Source organism: Bos javanicus, chromosome 1 (assembly GCF_032452875.1).
Source record: "Bos javanicus breed banteng chromosome 1, ARS-OSU_banteng_1.0, whole genome shotgun sequence".
NCBI lineage: Eukaryota > Metazoa > Chordata > Mammalia > Artiodactyla > Bovidae > Bos > Bos javanicus.
This window is the reverse complement of record NC_083868.1, coordinates 1,415,341-1,433,082: the sequence shown is the minus strand read 5'-3', so window position 1 is coordinate 1,433,082 and position 17,742 is coordinate 1,415,341. Positions and strand designations below refer to the sequence as shown.

The window sequence follows — 17,742 nt, the reverse complement described above, 5'->3', positions numbered from 1 at the left end:
GAACTTCCCTCTTGTTACCCTGGAATTTTGGGTGTCCACTTTGCACCCTTGCTTGGGAGTGGGCTCAAATTCCACTCGGGTTTACTAAGCGCTTGTTGAATGAAGGAATCTGGGAACCTAGTAACTGTCACCCTACAACCATCCCAAAGGGAAAGGAATGCATTTTTGGCAGAGAAGATAAAGGCTAAATTTGGAAACTTCTGAGGACCTACATCAGACTGGTTCCAACAACAAACTGGTTCCAAATCAGAAAAGTATGTCAAGGCTGTATATTGTCACCCTGCTTATTTAACTTACATGCAGAGTACATCATGAGAAATGCTGGACTGGATGAAGCAAAAGCTGGAATCAAGATTGCCAGGAGAAATATCAATAACCTCAGATATGCAGATGACACCACACTTAAGGCAGAAAGTGAAGAAGAACTAAAGAGCCTTTTATAAAAGTGAAAGAGGAGAGTGAAAAAGTTGGCTTAAAGCTCAACATTCCCTGGTGGCTCAGATAGTAAAGTGTCTGCCTACAGTGAGGGAGACCTGGGTTCAATCCCGGGTTGGAAAGATCTCCTGGAGAAGGAAATGGCAACCCACTCCAGTATTCTTACCTGGAAAATCCCATGGACAGAGGATCCTGGCAGGCTACAGTCCATGGGGTTGCAAAGAGTTAGACACAACTGAGAGACTTCACTTTCACAAAACTAAGATAATGGCATCCAGTCCCATCACTTCATGGCAAATAGATGGGGAAGCAGTGGAAACAGTAACAGACTTTATTGGGGAGGGGGGGGTGGGGCTCCAAAATCACTGCAGATGGTGACTGCAGCCATGAAATTAAAAGATGTTTGCTCCTTGGAAGAAAAGCTATGACAAACCTAGGCAGCATATTTACTTGGCCAACAAAGGTCTAGTCAAGGCTATGGTTTTTCCAGTAGTCATGTATGGATGTGAGAGTTGGACTATAAAGAAAACTGAGCACCAAAGAATTGATGCTTTTGAATTGGTGTTGAAGACATCTTGAACTGGTGTTGAAGACATCTTGAGAATCACTTGGACTGCAAGGAGATCCAACCAGTCCATCCTAGAGGAAATCAGTGCTGAATATTCATTGGAAGGACTGATGCTGAAGCTGAATGAAACTCCAATACTTTGGCCACCTGATGCAAACAGGACTCACTGGAAAAGACCCTGATGCTGGGCAAGATTGAGGGCAAGAGGAGAAGGGGACGACAGAGGATGAGCTGGTTGGATGGCATCACCGACTCAATGGACATGAGTTTGAGTGTACTCCGGGAGTTGGTGATGGACAGGGAAGCCTGGCATGCTGCAGTCCATGGGGTCACAAAGAGTCGGACACGACTGACCGACTGAACTGGGAACCCTCTTGCCCTCGGCGGCACACAGCGAGGACCACCCAGGGATGAGAGACAGCTGAGGGGGAGGGGCCCCGCAACGCCCCGCTCTCCCGCCGCCGTCCTCCTCCTCCAGCTCCAGTCAGTGGAGAACAAGAACGTGCCCCCCCTCCCGCCCCCCGGCGTGGACGAAAATGCCTGGCCCACGCCCCGGAAGTTCGCCCCTGGCCCAGCCAAGTCTGTCTGGTGACCCATGTTGGCGGCCGCACTAAGGCCGCCCCGGCCCATAGCGCGGATTCGAGAACCTGGAAACCGTCTCCGCGGCCCGGGCCCACTGCGCCGGAGGAGCCGCCTACCCGCCATAGCGGCGCAGCTGCGCCGGCGCGCGGAGCGGTGCATTTCGGGACGTGTAGTTTCCCCGCGGCATGGTGGGAGTCGTGGTTTGTGTGCGGCCCCGCCTACCCACCGTAACGTGGAGTCGCCTACCCACTATGGTGGCTCAGGCTCCCTGCGCAGGCTTATTGCGCCGGTGCGCGGAGCGGTGCATTTCGGGACGTGTAGTTTCCCCGCGGCATTGTGGGAGTGGTGGTTTGCGCGCGGCTCCGGAGCTGGATCCTCCGCGGCCTTGAGCTGTAAGTGGGCGGCGTCGGTGTCCGCGGGATCCGGACACAAAAGCAGCCGGCTGCTCTTTGGGGGACGCCCAGGCGTCGCGTTCGCGCTTTCTCTCTTTGACGCTCTCCAGCGGGACCGCGGGGGTGCCAGCCACCACGGCCCACCCCCGCGGAGCGTCCGGCCTGGCTGGCTTGTCCCGGCACCCCAAAATGCACGGATCCAGTGGCTGGGGGTGGGAGGGGGGCGGCGTGTGGAGGCTGGCACGCAGGCCGAAGAGGGGGACCCAGATGTGGTTCCAAGAGAGAGAGGTTTGGGGGCGAGCGAATGTCCCAGAAGCCCTGTTGTGTAGGTGGGGTAAGCGGCCGTCGCCCTTGGCCCTCATCCTCAGGTCTGAGCGGGGCAGGTTTTGCCCCCAACCCCAGTGTGGAGGCTGGAGAGGACCTTTACCTGGCCCTCCAAGTCACGGAGGGGCAGAGGCCCAGCCCCTTGTCCTGGGAACCCCAGCCGACCCCGGCGTGGGGCTCAGAAGTCAGCCCAACTGATAAAACCCGCTTCATATGGAACTCCCCACCACCCCACCTCCTCCACGCACCCATCGCTACTTCAAATGATGGGGTGAAGGGTTGGGGTGGAAGGAGGCTGGGAATGAGAGCAATTTAGGGAAGTTCAGACTAAGGACACAGCCTAATGAATGGCTGGAGTGAGATACCAAGAGACGGACCGACCCTTGGGTCTGTTAGGTGGAGCAAGAATAAAATTGTGGACTATACCTTGTTCATATTGCTATAATTAGCCTAATCAAGATAAGCCAGTAGCTTTTCTGTTTTCTTTAGGAGGAAAAATCAGGATATTTTTGCAGGAAAGGAAATAGAGCCATCTCTTTCGAAGTCATTGTTATCTTTGAATTTAAAGCTAAGACTGGATAGTTCCAGAGGAAGTTTAAAACTTCTTGCACTTCGTAGATTTTATGTCTCTCAAAACTGTCCCCATCTGGTTGGCTTTTGTAGTTCAGCCCTCAGACACCAGCTGCCTCCTGGTTCTAAGATTGCATCAGGTGTACATATGGCAGCAGAGCACTAGCCTGCTGATATTTTTAGCTTTCTCAGTTCTCACTTGCTGAAGTCCTGCTGCTGCTGCTAAGTCGCTTCAGTCATGTCCGACCGACTCTGTGCGACCCCACAGACCGCAGCCCACTAGTCTCCCCTGTCCCTGGTATTCTCCAGGCAAGAACACTGGAGTGGGTTGCCATTTCCTCCTGTAATGCATGAAAGTGAAAAGTGAAAGTGAAGTCGCTCAGTCGTGTGGGACTCTTAGCAACCCCATGGACTGCAGCCCACCAGGCTCCTCCGTCCATGGGATTTTCCAGGCAAGGGTACTGGAGTGGGGTGCCATTGCAACTCAAAAATGGCTGAGTTGCAACCTGTAATTTAGCTAGTGGAGGTGATGGAATTCCAGTTGAGCTATTTCAGATCCTGAAATATGATGCTGTGAAAGCGCTGAACTCAATATGCTAGCAAATTTGGAAAACTCAGCAGTGGCCACAGGACTGTAAAAGGTCAGTTTTCATTCCAATCCCAAAGAAAGGCAATGCCAAAGAATGCTCAAACTACTGCACAATTGCACCCATCTCACACACTACTAAAGTAATGCTCAAAATTCTCCAAGCCAGGCTTCAGCAATATGTGAACCATGAACTTCCAGATGTTCAAGCTGGTTTTAGAAAAGGCAGAGGAACCAGAGATCAAATTGCCAACTTCTGTTGGAACATGGAAAAAGCAAGAGAGTTCCAGAAAAACATCTATTTCTGCTTTATTGACTATGCTAAAGCCTTTGACTGTGTGGATTACAATAAACTGTGGAAACTTCTGAAAGAGATGGGAATACCAGACCACCTGACCTGCCTCTTGAGAAACCTATATGCAGGTCAGGAAGCAACAGTTAGAACTGGGCATGGAACAACAGACTGGTTCCAAATAGGAAAAGGAGTATGTCAAGGCTGTATATTGTCACCCTGCTTATTTAACTTATATGCAGAGTACATCATGGGAAACGCTGGGCTGGAAGAAGCACAAGCTGGAATCAAGATTGCCGGGAAAAATATCAATAACCTCAGATATGCAGATGACACCACCCTTATGGCAGAAAGTGAACAGGAACTAAAAAGTCTCTTGATGAAAGTGAAAGAGAAGAGTGAAAAAGTTGACTTAAAGCTCAACATTCAGAAAACGAAGATCATGGCATCCGGTCCCATCACTTCATGGGAAATAGATGGGGAAACAGTGGAGACAGTGTCAGACTTTATTTTTGGGGCTCCAAAATCACTGCAGCCATGAAATTTAAAGAGGCTTACTTCTTGGAAGGAAAGTTATGACCAACCTAGATAGCATATTCAAAAACAGAGAGATTACTTTGTCAACAAAGGTCCGTCTAGTCAAGGCTATGGTTTTTCCAGTAGTCATGTATGGATGTGAGAGTTGGACTGTGAAGAAAGCTGAGCGCTGAAGAGTTGATGCTTTTGAACTGTGGTGTTGGAGAAGACTCTGGAGAGTCCCTTGGACTGCAAGGAGATCCAACCAGTCTATTCTGAAGGAGATCAGCCCTGGGACTTCTTTGGAAGGAATGATGCTAAAGCTGAAACTCCAGTACTTTGGACACCTCATGCGAAGAGTTGACATATTGGAAAAGACTCTGATGCTGGGAGGGATTGGGGGCAGGAGGAGAAGGGGACAACAGAGGATGAGATGGCTGGATGGCATCACCGGCTCAGTGGACGTGAGTTTGAGTGAACTCCGGGAGTTGGTGATGGACAGGGAGGCCTGGCATGCTGCAATTCATGGGGTCACAAAGAGTCGGACACGACTGAGCGACTGAACTGAACTGACTGGGGAAGAGTTGTCATTTGGAGACAGTGGGTGGGAATGAGTTTGATTAATTTGCCCTTTCCCCCACCCTCAACATACTCCTTGCACTGCTTTGCATATGGACTTTTAAACGTTTTTCTTTCCTGAAGAGATGGAATTTTGTCACTCTAGATATGACGATGAGGCAGCTGCCAGTAATGTTTTTACAGTTAGATGCTCTGTATCAGAGAGAATGTGACTTAGGAATTTCAGAGTTGCAGCGTTGTTCTTTGAATTTTTAAAATGGTAACACTTTGGCTTGGAGAGGCTAATGGATTGCCCCCAGGTCAGATTCCTTGTCATTGGCTCCCGCAAGCATAGAGTACAGATCTCCAGTTCTTCTGGTCATCTGGTGGTGGTTCTTTATCCCATGCCCTGCTGTCTCATTTGCCCTGACCTCCACTTGCTTATGTTCATCAGTTTACCATGTCCGTTACTGGAAAGACATTTATCATAACAATTATGGTTGGTATTTGTTAAGTGCTTTTCATGTGCTGAGCCTGGTGCTTAATGTTTTTATAATCTAGTCTTTGAAGGAGAATTTACAGAGTAGGGAGCTGAGGTTTAGAGAGGCCCAGCGACTCATCCAAGGTCATACTCCTGGTAAACTTAGCACATGATTCCCAGAGGGCCAGACCTCCAGGCATTCTTTTTACTTCCTCCTATAAGTGTTTTTTGGACCTTTTTGTGGTCCTTGACCTTGGGAATTAATATCTAACCGACTTCACTAAGGGAGTCATTTGGTCTCAGAAAATGTGTGGGAAACAGCCAAACCTGTCTACTTATATGTGTAGACAACTCAATAAAAATAGAGGTGAGAAAAATAAAATTGATACAACCTTCAGTTCAGTCACTCAGTCATGTCCGACTCTTTGCAACCCCGTGGACTGCAGCACGCCAGGCCTCCCTGTCTATCACCAACTCCTGGAGTTTACTCAAATTCATGTCCATTGAGTCGGTGATGCCATCCAACCATCTCATCCTCTGTCCTCCCCTTCTCCTCCCACCTTCAATCTTTTCCAGCATAGACATTTTAATTTACAACATGGATCATTCCTGAGATTATCAGAGATTATTCAAAGTGAAAATTCCAGCAACAGGTTGTAACCTGTTGGGAACATATTTTTCCAGGGCGGGTCAAAATCTACTGTTCCTTCTAGACAAATAAGTCTTTGATACACGAAGGTAATGAGCACCTTCGGGCTCCCCTGGTGGCTTAGACGGTAAAGAATCCACCTGCAATGTGGGAGACCTGGGTTTGAACCTTGGGTTGGGAAAATCTCCTGGAGGAGGGCATGACAACCCACTCTACTGTTCTTGCCTGGAGAATCCCATGGACAGAGGAGACTGGTGGGCTACAGTCCATGGGGTCGCAAAGAGTCAGACACGACTGAGCGACTTAGCACATGAGTGCTTTCAATCATGGTCATCTCATTTAAACAGACTTATGGTGTAAATTCCTGTCATGAGCTTATCTGACTTTGAAAAGTCCTGGGGAAAGCTTGGCTATCTTGTGCCAGCTGCTCGCTTGTGTTCAAGATACTATGACCTTGGCTATGAAGTTTAGATGCTTTTGTAAGTGAAAGGTTTCAAAAACACATGTCGGAGGTTTATCTCATTTTCCCCATTCTAAAGGCCTGTGAATTTTTCTTAATCCTAGTTGTTAGTCCATGTAAAGAAAGGCGTCCCCATGATTTTTTAGTGCAGAGCTCTCTGCGTTAGGATCAGAGCCTGGGGCCGGACTGGATGAGTTACAATCCCAGTCCTTACTGTGACTGTGGACGTGTCACTGTCACGTGAAGTGGCTCTAGTGTGAAGAACCCGCCTTCCAGTTCAGGAGACCTAAGAGATGCAGCTTCAGTCCCTGGGTCGGGAAGGTCCCCTGGAGGAGGACATGGCGACCCACTCGTGTTCTTGCCTGGAGAATCGCATGGACAGAGGAGTCCGTGGGGCTGCAAAGAGCTGGACAGGACTTTGTGCACATGCGCATGCGCACACACAGATACTCCAGAGTATAGACGATAAACTACACCTCTTGGGACAGGTGTGAAGACTAGCTGAGTTACTGGCACTCAGTGCACTTTAGCATGGCCGGGTACAGTAAAGTGAAGCTGTGATTCCTAACGCTGAAAGTCTCCGAATTGTAGAAGTAGAGGCCCCCAGAGCCCGTGTAGTTGACACTCCCTGTCTTCATTTACAGATGGGATGGAGGCCCCCAGAGGGGAGTCACTTACCAGAGTGTGTAGGCCCTTCATCCAGAGCTCAGGTCTTCTGACTTGTGGGCTATGTGTCCTGGTCTAAAATAGTGACGTGGGAGGCCGCAGAGCAAATCCTGTGTCCCGGCCGGGTCCCTGCCTTGTCTCTTCCGCTTCACCTTCCCCTCCGTCTCCCTGACATTTTAGAGGGAATTTTAAGATCGGAATGACTTTCTTAATACCATTTCCCCCCATCCTTGAGTCCCTTCCCACCAGATATTTTTGAAAACCAATATTACCTTGAGGCTTCCCTGGTGTTCCAGCAGTTAAGAATTCATCTTCCAATGCAGGGTTCAGTCCCCGTCAGAGAACTAAGATTGCACGTGCTATGTGGCAGCCAAGCCCACATACTGCTGAGCCTGAGAGCCACAATAAAAGATCCCATATGCCGCATCTAAAACCTGATGCAGCCAAATTTATAAATAAATCAATAAATTAAATGAATACTAAAGCAAAACAGTATTCCTTTAATTAATACTCACAGGACCAGAGACATAAAATGATACCCCCATCCACGGACCAGCTCCTGTTCAGGGCAGGAGGTGGGGAGAGGGTCAGATTAGCGCCTGGGCACCTTTGTCCACAGATGAATGGAGTGGGAGCACGCTTTCCCTTAGGAGCGGGGCCAACACCTCTGCTTGGCTGTGCTCCCTTCCCCGGTCAAGAGCAGCCAAGGAGATCGTTCTGCTCAGCAAGAGCCGAGGCTGTCTCGCTAGTTGGGGTGGCCTAACCCTTCTCTCTGCAGAGCTTGCTGTCTTGGCTCAAGGGCCCTCTCTCCCCATCAGAGAAAAGTCTTCCTAAGGCGGTCTGTCTAGAAAACTCAAATTGACCTGTTTCTTCTCTTCCCCATCAGAACAGTGGGACCTGTCCCAAGCAGGTTCCCACCCCTCCTTGTCTGCGTGGCCCACACAACCAGGAGTGGAGCCCCAGTTGGTCCAGCATGAACTGGAAGGTAAGAATATCATCAAACATTTATGGCTTGCGGGTTTTCTTTCTCCTAATTGTAAAAGTTCAGAATAGTTCTGTAGAGATAAGTGGACTAAGAAAAAAACAAAAGAAGAAAATGCAGGAATTATATAATACTTTAAGTGAACACATAAATGTACATTTTTTTCACCAGACTTTTGGAGGAAGGCCTTTTCTTTGGGAGGACAATGACTTCCCTCAGACGTGCCTCACCTTGCTTGCAAAAACCACCCCTTTGAAGTTTCACCTATAATCTCACATTTTGGTTTCTTCAAAATGGATGAAAAAGATCTTAAGAAGCAATCGACATGCAAAATCCTTCCTGATTTTTACACTCTTCTTCCTTAATCTTTCCCATTTGTGTTGCCAACAGCATTTTTTTTCCTAATTCAAATTGAGTCTTTCAAAACAGACACCTTAGTTTTCATGGAAATAGCCTTTCTTTTCTGTGGTCATATTTCATGAGTGCCATGTTTAAATAGATTATCCATTATGACATCAAGTGCTACTTAAGTATACTGACTGGCATAAACACAGCTGACCCCTGTAAAACCTTCAATACAGCTGGTGGAAGTAGAAGTTCGAGGGCAACCAAAGAATGTCCTGTGAGCTGCAAGCCTGCAGAAGGCTGTGGGCCACAGTCAGTGGGTCTTATAGGGGCCGGGGGGGGGGGGGGTCACATTATGTCCTTTAAGGAAGTGGCGTGGGGTAGGTGCAGGGTGGCTACTAGGGTAGTCATGAAAATAGATGCTTTGAAAAGGATCAGATCAAGTCAAAATCGTATGTCTTTTCACTATCCAGAGATGGCTGCTATTAATATTAACAATTTTGGTGCATTTTCTACCCATGTTTTTCATATATATATATGTGTAATGTGTATATCTCCAAACTTAGGATCTCATTATATGTATTTTTTCAGTTATCATAAGCATTTTCTGATTCAGAACAGCCACTGGCTTTCATCACAGGAAATGGAAAGATCTGGAAGTAGGATCAGGGAGTCAGGAGACTACAGTTCAGTTCAGTTGCTCAGTCGTGTCCAACTCTTTGTGACCCCATGAACTGCAGCACGCCAGGCCTCCCTGTCCATCACCAACTCCCGGAGTTACTCAAACTCATGTCCACTGAGTTGGTGATGCCATCCAACCTCTCACCCTCTGTCATCCCCTTCTCCTGCCTTCAATCTTTCCCAGCATCAGGGTCTTTTCCAGTGAGTCACTTCTTCACATCAGGTGGCCAAAATATTGGAGTTTCAGCTTTAGCATCAGTCCTTCCAATGAATATTCAGGACTGATTTCCTTTAGGATGGACTGGTTGGATCTGCTTGCAGTCCAAGGGACTCTCAAGAGTCTTCTCCAATACCACAGTTCAAAAGCATCAGTTCTTCGGCACTCAGCTTCGGACCCCCTCCTTCCCCAGCCCCGTGGGGCCTGGGGGCCGCACAGTGGGGCTCTGGGGACTCTTCTCCAGGAGGAGCCTGGCCAAGGTTCAGGAGGTGGAGTGAAGACTCTCTGAGGGCTTAGAGATGTAGGAACGCGCATGTCGCACGTGTAGGGTGTTCCAGAGCTGCCCATAGAAAGGCCAGGAAGGAAAGACGGGGATTAAAGCATGTGGGGCGATGGGGGCCGGGCTCAGCGTGTGCTGAGACGTAGTGAAGGGTTTGTAGCATGGGCAGAGGCTGAAGCGAGTAGTTGGTGACGGGGCGGCAGCTGGTACCAGAGGCCGCGTCAGCAAGGGCCAGCGTGTGTGCTTGGTGCTCCGAGGCCAGAACACGTCTCAAAACCACCTCGGCAAGTTAAAATATGAATTGTGGTCCCACCTACTGGAGTTTGAGCGCGTTGGCCTGTGGGTGAACGAGTTCCTCGGTGGCGCTGATGTATTCTGGTGAGCCACTGCACAGAGAAAGCTTTCTTTTTAGTTGTGGAGTGACAGCAACGCACTTGACCGCCCAGGCCAACCCGACTTGTCACAGAAGGAGTCCTTTCCTGTGTTAGGAACACAGTTTTGTATAGAAAACTGTACAAAAACCGCCTGTACCTTCGTGACATTCGGGCAGACACACAGCTCCAGGGCTACCAGGGAGCCCTGCCAGGTAGTGTCTGAAAGGAATGGCCTTCTGCCCAAACTGCAGTGACACCCCCTGCCCCCTGCAGGAGATAAAGGACTGTGGGACGCCCAAGACATCCTGTGCTTCCCTGTCTACCTCCATCAGCCTGTGGCCATGAGCAGCAGTCAGCGACAGCAAGCACCCAGTGCCTTAGTACCTCAGCAACTGGGGGTTTTGAAAATGTCAGTCATTTGCGGGACTTCCCTGGTGGTCCGGTAGTTAAGACTCTGAGCTCCCACCACGGGCAGGAGTTTGATCACTGGTCAGGGAACTAAGATTCCATATGCTGCAGGGCGTGGCCAAGAATAAATTTTAAAAGGCAGTCATTCTCATTACACGCGTATTGGCGTTTATTTAAAAAACTGATATAGAGCTAGACCGCCCAACTGTGTTTTCTTGATTCACTTCCCTGAAGGTTTGGGAGTTAATCTGAGGGTTTTGTTAGAAGGGAAATCAAAAGAAGAGATTTCGCACAACTAAAAACTAAGATCATGGCATCTGGTCCCATCACTTTATGGCAAATAGATGGGGAAACAGTGGCTGACTTTATTTTTCTGGGCTCCAAAATCACTGCAGATGGTACTTGCAGCCATGAAATTAAAAGACGCTTACTCCTTGGAAGGAAAGTTATGACCAACCTAGACAGCATATTCAAAAGCAGAGACATTACTTTGTCAACAGAGTTCCGTCTAGTCAAGGCTATGGTTTTTCCAGTGGTCATGTATGGATGTGAGAGTTGGACTATAAAGAAAGCTGAGAGCCAAAGAATTGATGCTTTTGAACTGTAGTGTTGGAGAAGACTCTTGAGAGTCCCTTGGACTGCAAGCAGATCCAACCAGTCCATCCTAAAGGGAGTCAGTCCTGAATATTCATTGGAAGGACGGATGCTGAAGCTGAAACCCCAATACTTTGGCCACCTGATGTGAAGAGTTGACTCATTGGAAAAGACCCTGATGCTGGGAAAGATTGAGGGCAGGGGGAGAAGGGGACAACAGAGGATGAGATGGTTGGATGGCATCACCAACGATGGACAGGAGTTTGGGTGAACTCCGGGAGTTGATGATGGACAGGGAGGCCTGGCGTGCTGCGGTTCATGGGGTCGCAAAGAGTCAGACACGGCTGAGCAACTGAACCGAACTGAAAGGTCTAGCACACCTGCCTGAGAGTTGCAGGAACAGTGGCCCTGAAAGTTTCGCTTCACCGTGTAGTGTCCTTGACTCCCACTGCACTGCCCGCTCTCAGTCCCAAACTTCCGCCTCTTGCCACCTCCTCCCCACAGCCTTTAAAAAGAAAGTAAATGCCAAAACCACTTCCCTGGGTTTGTTTGTTGACATGCTTCCATTTCAGTGGGTTTCTAGCTTCTGATTTCCATGTACATCCTGTCACTGCTAGAGCTTAGTTTTGGGTGTAGATCTTGGAGAACAGTGGGCTGGGCTTTCCCGGGTGGTGCTAGTGGTCAAGAACCTGCCTGCCTGTGCAGGAGACCCAAGAGATGCAGGTTCGATCCCTGGGTCTGGAAAATTCTCCTGGAGGAGGGCATGGCAGCCCACTCCAGAATTCTTGCCTGGAGAATCCCATGACCAGAGGAGCCTGGCGGGCTACAGTCCATGGGGTCGAAAAGAGTTGGACACGACTGAAGCGACTCAGCACTCAGGCATGAACTGTGGGCTGCAATAGGGGTCTGATTATGACAGGACTCCAGGGGCTCATCCATAGGGATGGAGAGAATTGGGAGGGAGTGACTTGCCAGCGTCAGCGACTTCCCTTTCACTTTTCACTTGTATGCATTGGAGAAGGAAATGGCAACCCACTCCAGTGTTCTTGCCTGGAGAATCCCAGAGATGGCGGAGCCTGGTGGGCTGCCGTCTATGGGGTCACACAGAGTCGGACATGACTGAAGCGACTCAGCAGCAGCAGCAGCAGGGCTAACTAGGGCTCAGCCAGGGAAAGTCCCAGTGAACGTAAAATGAAGTTTATATCTCCACACTGGTGACTTTTGTCTCCAAGGAGGTAAAAGTTAGCATCTTTTCTTTCTTAGCTGGCTTATGAATGTAGAGCCAAGCCTCTCCTCTAAGCTGTGACCCTTCAAGAAAGTAGATGAATTAGATGGTTGGAGGGTTGTTGGGGGAAGTCAGGGAGATTAGCCATAGGTCTGAGGCAGGAAGGGCCCGGACACCAAGTCAGTGTTCTAAACAGCTTGTATTCATCAGGGTAGAAGGTTTTTGCTTTTGTAACCTTTTTAGTCTTTTATACTTGTTTGCCAAAGTGAGCTTTCTGAAGTGTATCAGTTCAGTTCAGTCGCTCAGTTGTGTCTGACTCTTTGCGACCCCATGAATCGCAGCACGCCAGGCCTCCCTGTCCATCACCAACTCCCGGAGTTCACTCAGACTCAACATCCATCGAGTCAGTGATGCCATCCAGCCATCTCATCCTCTGTTGTCCCCTTCTCCTCCTGCCCCCAATCCCTCCCAGCATCAGAGTCTTTTCCAATGAGTCAACTCTTCGCATGAGGTGGCCAAAGTACTGGAGTTTCAGCGTTAACATTATTCCTTCCAAAGAAATCCCAGGGCTGATCTCCTTCAGAATGGACTGATTGGATCTCCTTGCAGTCCAAGGGACTCTCGAGAGTTTTCTCCAACACCACAGTTCAAAAGCATCAATTCTTCGGCGCTCAGCTTTCTTCACAGTCCAACTCTCTCATCCATACACGACCACTGGAAAAACCATAGCCTTGACTAGATGGACCTTTGTTGGCAAAGTAATGTCTCTGCTTTTGAATATGCTATCTAGGTTGGTCATAACTTTCCTTCCAAGGAGTAAGCGTCCTTTACTTTCATGGCTGCAGTCACCATCTGCAGTGATTTTGGAGCCCAAAAAAATAAAGTCTGACACTACTTCCACTGTTTCCCCATCTATTTCCCATGAAGTATATAGGTTATGCTTATTCTTTACTGTTTAACCCGATTCTGTGGTTGAAAACTATTATCTAGTTACTCAGAGTGTTCTTGGGACATAATTTGTTGATGTCAGTTAATTCCACTTCATTGAAATCAAAAGTCAGTGGGAAGACGGCTGACGTAGGAGTCAGAGTGTTCGGTTCCAACTCTCGCTCCTCCTGAATTAGCTCTGTGACGCGGGGGGCTCACCACCGCCCTGAGCTTTACTGTCCTCCTTTGTAGAACAAGGTGTAGACCAAGTCCTTGTTCAGATCCTTTCACAGCCCTCCACGTCTGGGAGCAGACTGTTCTCAGCTGAAGTTTTCATTTACCCATTTCAGATCAGCTTTAGTTAAACCATCAGAGGGAGGGACAAATGCAGTCTCCATGGAAGAGTCTCCTTGTCCCAGTGCTGCGTATAGTTAAGTGATGCTTGGCATTTCACCTAAGGAGTTCACTGGACTAAATCCTACTTGGTCCTCCGGAATAATGATCTCTCAATGAAGGCATAGCTTTTCACTTTATCTGGGAAGGAATTTTTAATCACACACAAAAAGCTCATACTTATTATTCAGGTTCTACTAATCGTGTTTCCCAGACTAGTATACTGTTTGCCTTGAGATACTTGTGATATATAGAATTTCATAATAAAGCCTGCTCATGCACAGAGAGAGTGATTCCAATCCCCTGGTTATTCCCCAGATCTCATCTTAGCCAGTGGGTTAAAACTTCCCTCCAACAAAAGAATTACAGCAACAGTGAATTAAGTGGCTAAGCTTTAACATTTTAAGTTTTACTTTATTTTACAGTAAAGTTTTACTGTATTTTACTTGTATATTTATTTTACCTTCAAATACCAGTGCTAACGCGTAGCTGGAACCAAGAGCCAATCATGGTATCCCATAAGGGTGGGGATTCAGAAGGAAGATTTGGTCCAGCCTCCCTTTGCAGGTGAAGAGGCAGAAGCTGGGGAAAGTCAAGTGACCGATGCGGGCCGCACGTGCCGTGCACGGGTCAGTGAGTGGCCCGAGCGGGGCTGTGCCCAGTCCCCCGGCTCCAGCTGCTCACTGCAGACCATGCCGCTGCCTCAGGCTCAGGGGGTGAGGGGCAAAGTGCATGGTCAGGTTGTGAGAGAGCACAGCCATGGCATCTGTGAAGCCGACAGCCAGGGGGTGGTGAAGGGCACCTGAAACCAGGCTGCCCGAAACCTGGAACTGGGCCCTCATCTCTGCACCCGGGAGCCCCCACCCAGCCTGGTGCCCAGTGCTTAACACGGTGCACAGGAGACGTGTGCCGAGTAAAGGGACGTGAAAGAACATTCCTTATCCATGATCAAACAGCTCCACGAGTTTTCTTTCTTCCTTAAGGTGCTTGAACACTTCCCCCTGCTGCTGTATATCTTGGCAGCGAAAACACTAATCCTCTGCCTGGCATTTGCCGGAGTCAAAGTCTACCAGAGGAAACGATTGGAAGCAAAGCAGCAAAAGGTGGAAGCTGAGAAGAGGAAGCAGGCGGAGAAGAAGGAGAGCTAAAGGGGAGTGAAAGGTATGGGCTTTGCAGACTGAACTACACGGCAGGTTAGGGCGGGCCTGCCCCTGGATGTGATGAGAACTCTGCCTCCCTCCGGCCTGAGGCTCTGGGACGGCGCAGGGCCCCACCTGCCCCCGGAGGTCGGGCAGCTCTGTGTCAGGTCCAAGTGCAGGTCCTGACCTTTGAGCCCCGTTTACTCTGGGGCCACAGGGGATGGACAAGTCCTCACCTCTGCTCCAAGCCTGCAATGGTTCTTCTTTCACAGGAGCAGGGGTGTTTGACAGAATTTGGGTCACAGGACTCTTGATACTTTCAGGAAAGTTGTGGACCTTCTCCCTGGAGAAGCTCACATACTAGAAACACCTAAATTGGACCTAACATTGCAGACAGGGATGGGGAGGATGTGGGATCGCAGGTCACATAAGACCCCTACCTGTACCTAAGATTAAGAAATCCTGCTGACCTCAAAATGAAGTCTGACTCCTAGATTCGGCATGTAAGTCCTTCTCCACTCGTCCTCACCCAGGTCACGTGTCCCCCGCTGCTGCCTCTCCCCATGCTCCTGCAGACCACCTTCACCACAGTAGACTCTCTTGGCCTTTGCTTGTTAGTCCCCTGGCCCAGAACACCTTCCTTATGACCACTCCACCAGCACAAAATCTTCCTCATTGCTATAGCCTGGTGCCTGTCTCAGAGCTCATCTGTGTGTGTATGCGCGTGCACACTCAGTCGTGTCCAACTCTTTGTGACCCCCACCAGGCTTCTCTGACTCTGGGATTCTCTAGGCAAGAATTCTGGAGGGGGTTGCTATTTCCTACTCCAGGGGATCTTCCCAACCCAAGGATGAAACCCAGGTCTCCTGCGTTGGCAGGCAGATTCTTTACCACTGAGCCATCTGGGAGCTGCCCCATAGCACAGGGGCTGCCCAGAACCTGTTTGTTTTTAAGGCACCAGGAGGAAGTTATTCAACCCCCAGCTTACAGGCTGGACTAATGACGGTCAGCAGGTTCCTTCATTCTCCTGTGCTCGCCCAGTTTCATCACTTTTCAGGTTGAGGTCTGTGCTTTTCTCTAAAAAATGAGAGGACTCACATATGGTAGCAGGGAATCCTAGATCAGTGGTTTCCAAAGTTGATTAATGATCAGGTTGCCTGGGTTCTTTGTTACAATGCAGATTCCCAGGGTCCAGCCTCAGAGTGACTCCGTTACATCTGTGGCTGGATCTGGGCACCTGTTCTTTCGAAAACCTCTCAGGTGATTCTTCCACTGTCTTCTCAGCAGCTGGGTTTGGTGACCTCCAAAAGCCCTGTTAACCCTGAGATAGGCTTCTGTAGAGATGATTTCCTTTACAGGACTCATAGATTTTTCATTAATAATAATTGCAATATGTCTTGAGTGATCTGTGCTAGCATTTTCCTAAGCATTTCACAGACAGCCATGTTACTGACCACTCCTGGCAGCCCTGTGTGGTCCATTCAGACTGAGAACATGGCCCACCCTGTACACGGTCAAGGACAGACAAGCAGAACTGAACCCAGGTCGGACATCCAACCGCAGGGCCTCACCCCTGGCTGCACTGTGTCCATCCTCAGGATGGAGCCGTGGGAAACACTGGGCTCCTGGTCCTCCCTCTAGGATGGGGCAGTCCTCTCATCGCCCACTGCTCCCTGGGCCTTGGCGAACTGTACATGTTACAGGCAAAGGAAGTTACTGTTATTAAACCTTGCCTTCTGGAAAAAAACAACATTTTTATTGACTGAAATTTAGGAGCAGGCACTAGAGTGGGGTGGGGGGGTGCTTCCCAGGTGGTGCAAGTGATAAAGAACCCACCTGCCAGCGCAGGAGACAGCAGAGTCATGGGTTCGATCCCTGGGTCAGGAAGATCCCCTGGAGGAGAGCATGGCAACTCACTCCAGTATTCTTGCCTAGAGAATCCCCCTGAACAGAGGAGCCTGGCGGGCTACAGTCCATGGGGTCACAAAGAGCCAGGCACCACTGAAGCAACCTAGCACACACTAGAGCAGGGAAACGGGGAGTACTTGGAAATTAGAAAAGGTGAGGGAAGGCAGTTTCCATTGAAGTGTTGCCTGGACTTCTAATCCAGACAGAGTTATCATTTTGTGCGTTAACTGCAGAGAGGAAGCAGAGATTAGATGTGAGATCACAGATACTTCTTCCCTTCCCCAAATGTCCATGGCAGCCCAATGTGAAGGAGAGATGCCTGGCTTGCCCACCCAGCCCAGAACTGACCAGGGGGCTCCGGTTACCCTCCCAGGTAGGGGGCTTATCAGCGTTTAGCCTGGAGCCTTGTTTTACACCGAAGGGATTTTTAGATGAAAGGAAATTGTGATGCTAAAAATACATGATCGATAGACAAGCCTCCGCGGTTTCTGTTTCAGTTTAAATAGCTGAGCATAAACGTAGATGCTGAGCAAGTAAAACATTCACAGTTATTCTGCCAGACAGTTCATCGTCATCCCTCTGGTCTTCCTTTCTAGATTTTGTGGTGTAACTGTCAGCTCAAGTGGACTCCAGCTGAGAAGAAAGTCTTAATTATTGAACAATATGTCAGAAGACAAACTCGCAGCCTCTAGTCTAACTGAAAATGATGTGAATTTTTATATGCTTTTAGAAGAACCAGTATTTTGTTTGCTAAAATAAAATAACCTTTGTAGAATAAGCCAGAGTACATGTGTGCCTGTCTTCTCCCTCCCCCTCGCTCTCCTCCGTGTAGTCAGAGGAGGAGGGAGTTTTGCGTTTCCAGCATTTCCTTGCCGTTGGCGCCAGATCAGAGGTGCCCCTCTGTAGAGGACTGGGCTGTAGATGGTCCCCATCACCCAGCCCTCCATCCTTCTTATCTGCTCCCTGGCACATCCACTCCTTGTCTCCTCTTTAGCTCCTCCTGCAAGTACTGTGGCCCTTTCTCATGTTTGCATCCTTGGGGTGGAGGGAGGCTGTTCACCCCTCCAGCAGCGTTGGCACCTCTGCTGAGCCTGTGAGGTCCTTGCAGGGAGGAGCTGGGGTGAGACCTGCCTGCAAGGGTGGGTACCAAGTCTAGGTCAGGCTATCGAATCCCTTTGCGAAGAAGAAAG

The 17,742-nt window shown here is 49.2% G+C and overlaps 1 protein-coding gene across 2 annotated transcripts; it reads left to right on the top strand.

Annotated features, from left to right (window-relative positions):
• Nucleotides 1–1,505: 1,505 nt before the first annotated feature.
• SMIM11 (small integral membrane protein 11) lies at nt 1,506–17,330 on the top strand. Of its 2 annotated transcripts, XM_061400998.1 has the most exons (4): nt 1,870–1,977; nt 7,966–8,064; nt 14,489–14,666; nt 17,149–17,330. In XM_061400998.1, the coding sequence occupies exons 2-3, from the start codon at nt 8,053–8,055 to the stop codon at nt 14,651–14,653; spliced, it is 177 nt and encodes a 58-aa protein (XP_061256982.1). In that variant the 5' UTR covers nt 1,870–1,977; nt 7,966–8,052; the 3' UTR covers nt 14,654–14,666; nt 17,149–17,330. The 2 variants fall into 2 exon arrangements, with proteins under 2 accessions (XP_061256206.1, XP_061256982.1); XM_061400222.1 differs by lacking the exons at nt 14,489–14,666; nt 17,149–17,330 and having other exon boundaries at nt 1,506–1,977; nt 7,966–8,056.
• Nucleotides 17,331–17,742: the final 412 nt, after the last annotated feature.

Coding starts and splice junctions, on each gene's coding strand:
- SMIM11 (XM_061400222.1), top strand. CDS start 1,599: ATGTTGGCGGCCGCACTAAGGCCGCCCCGGCCCATAGCGCGGATTCGA.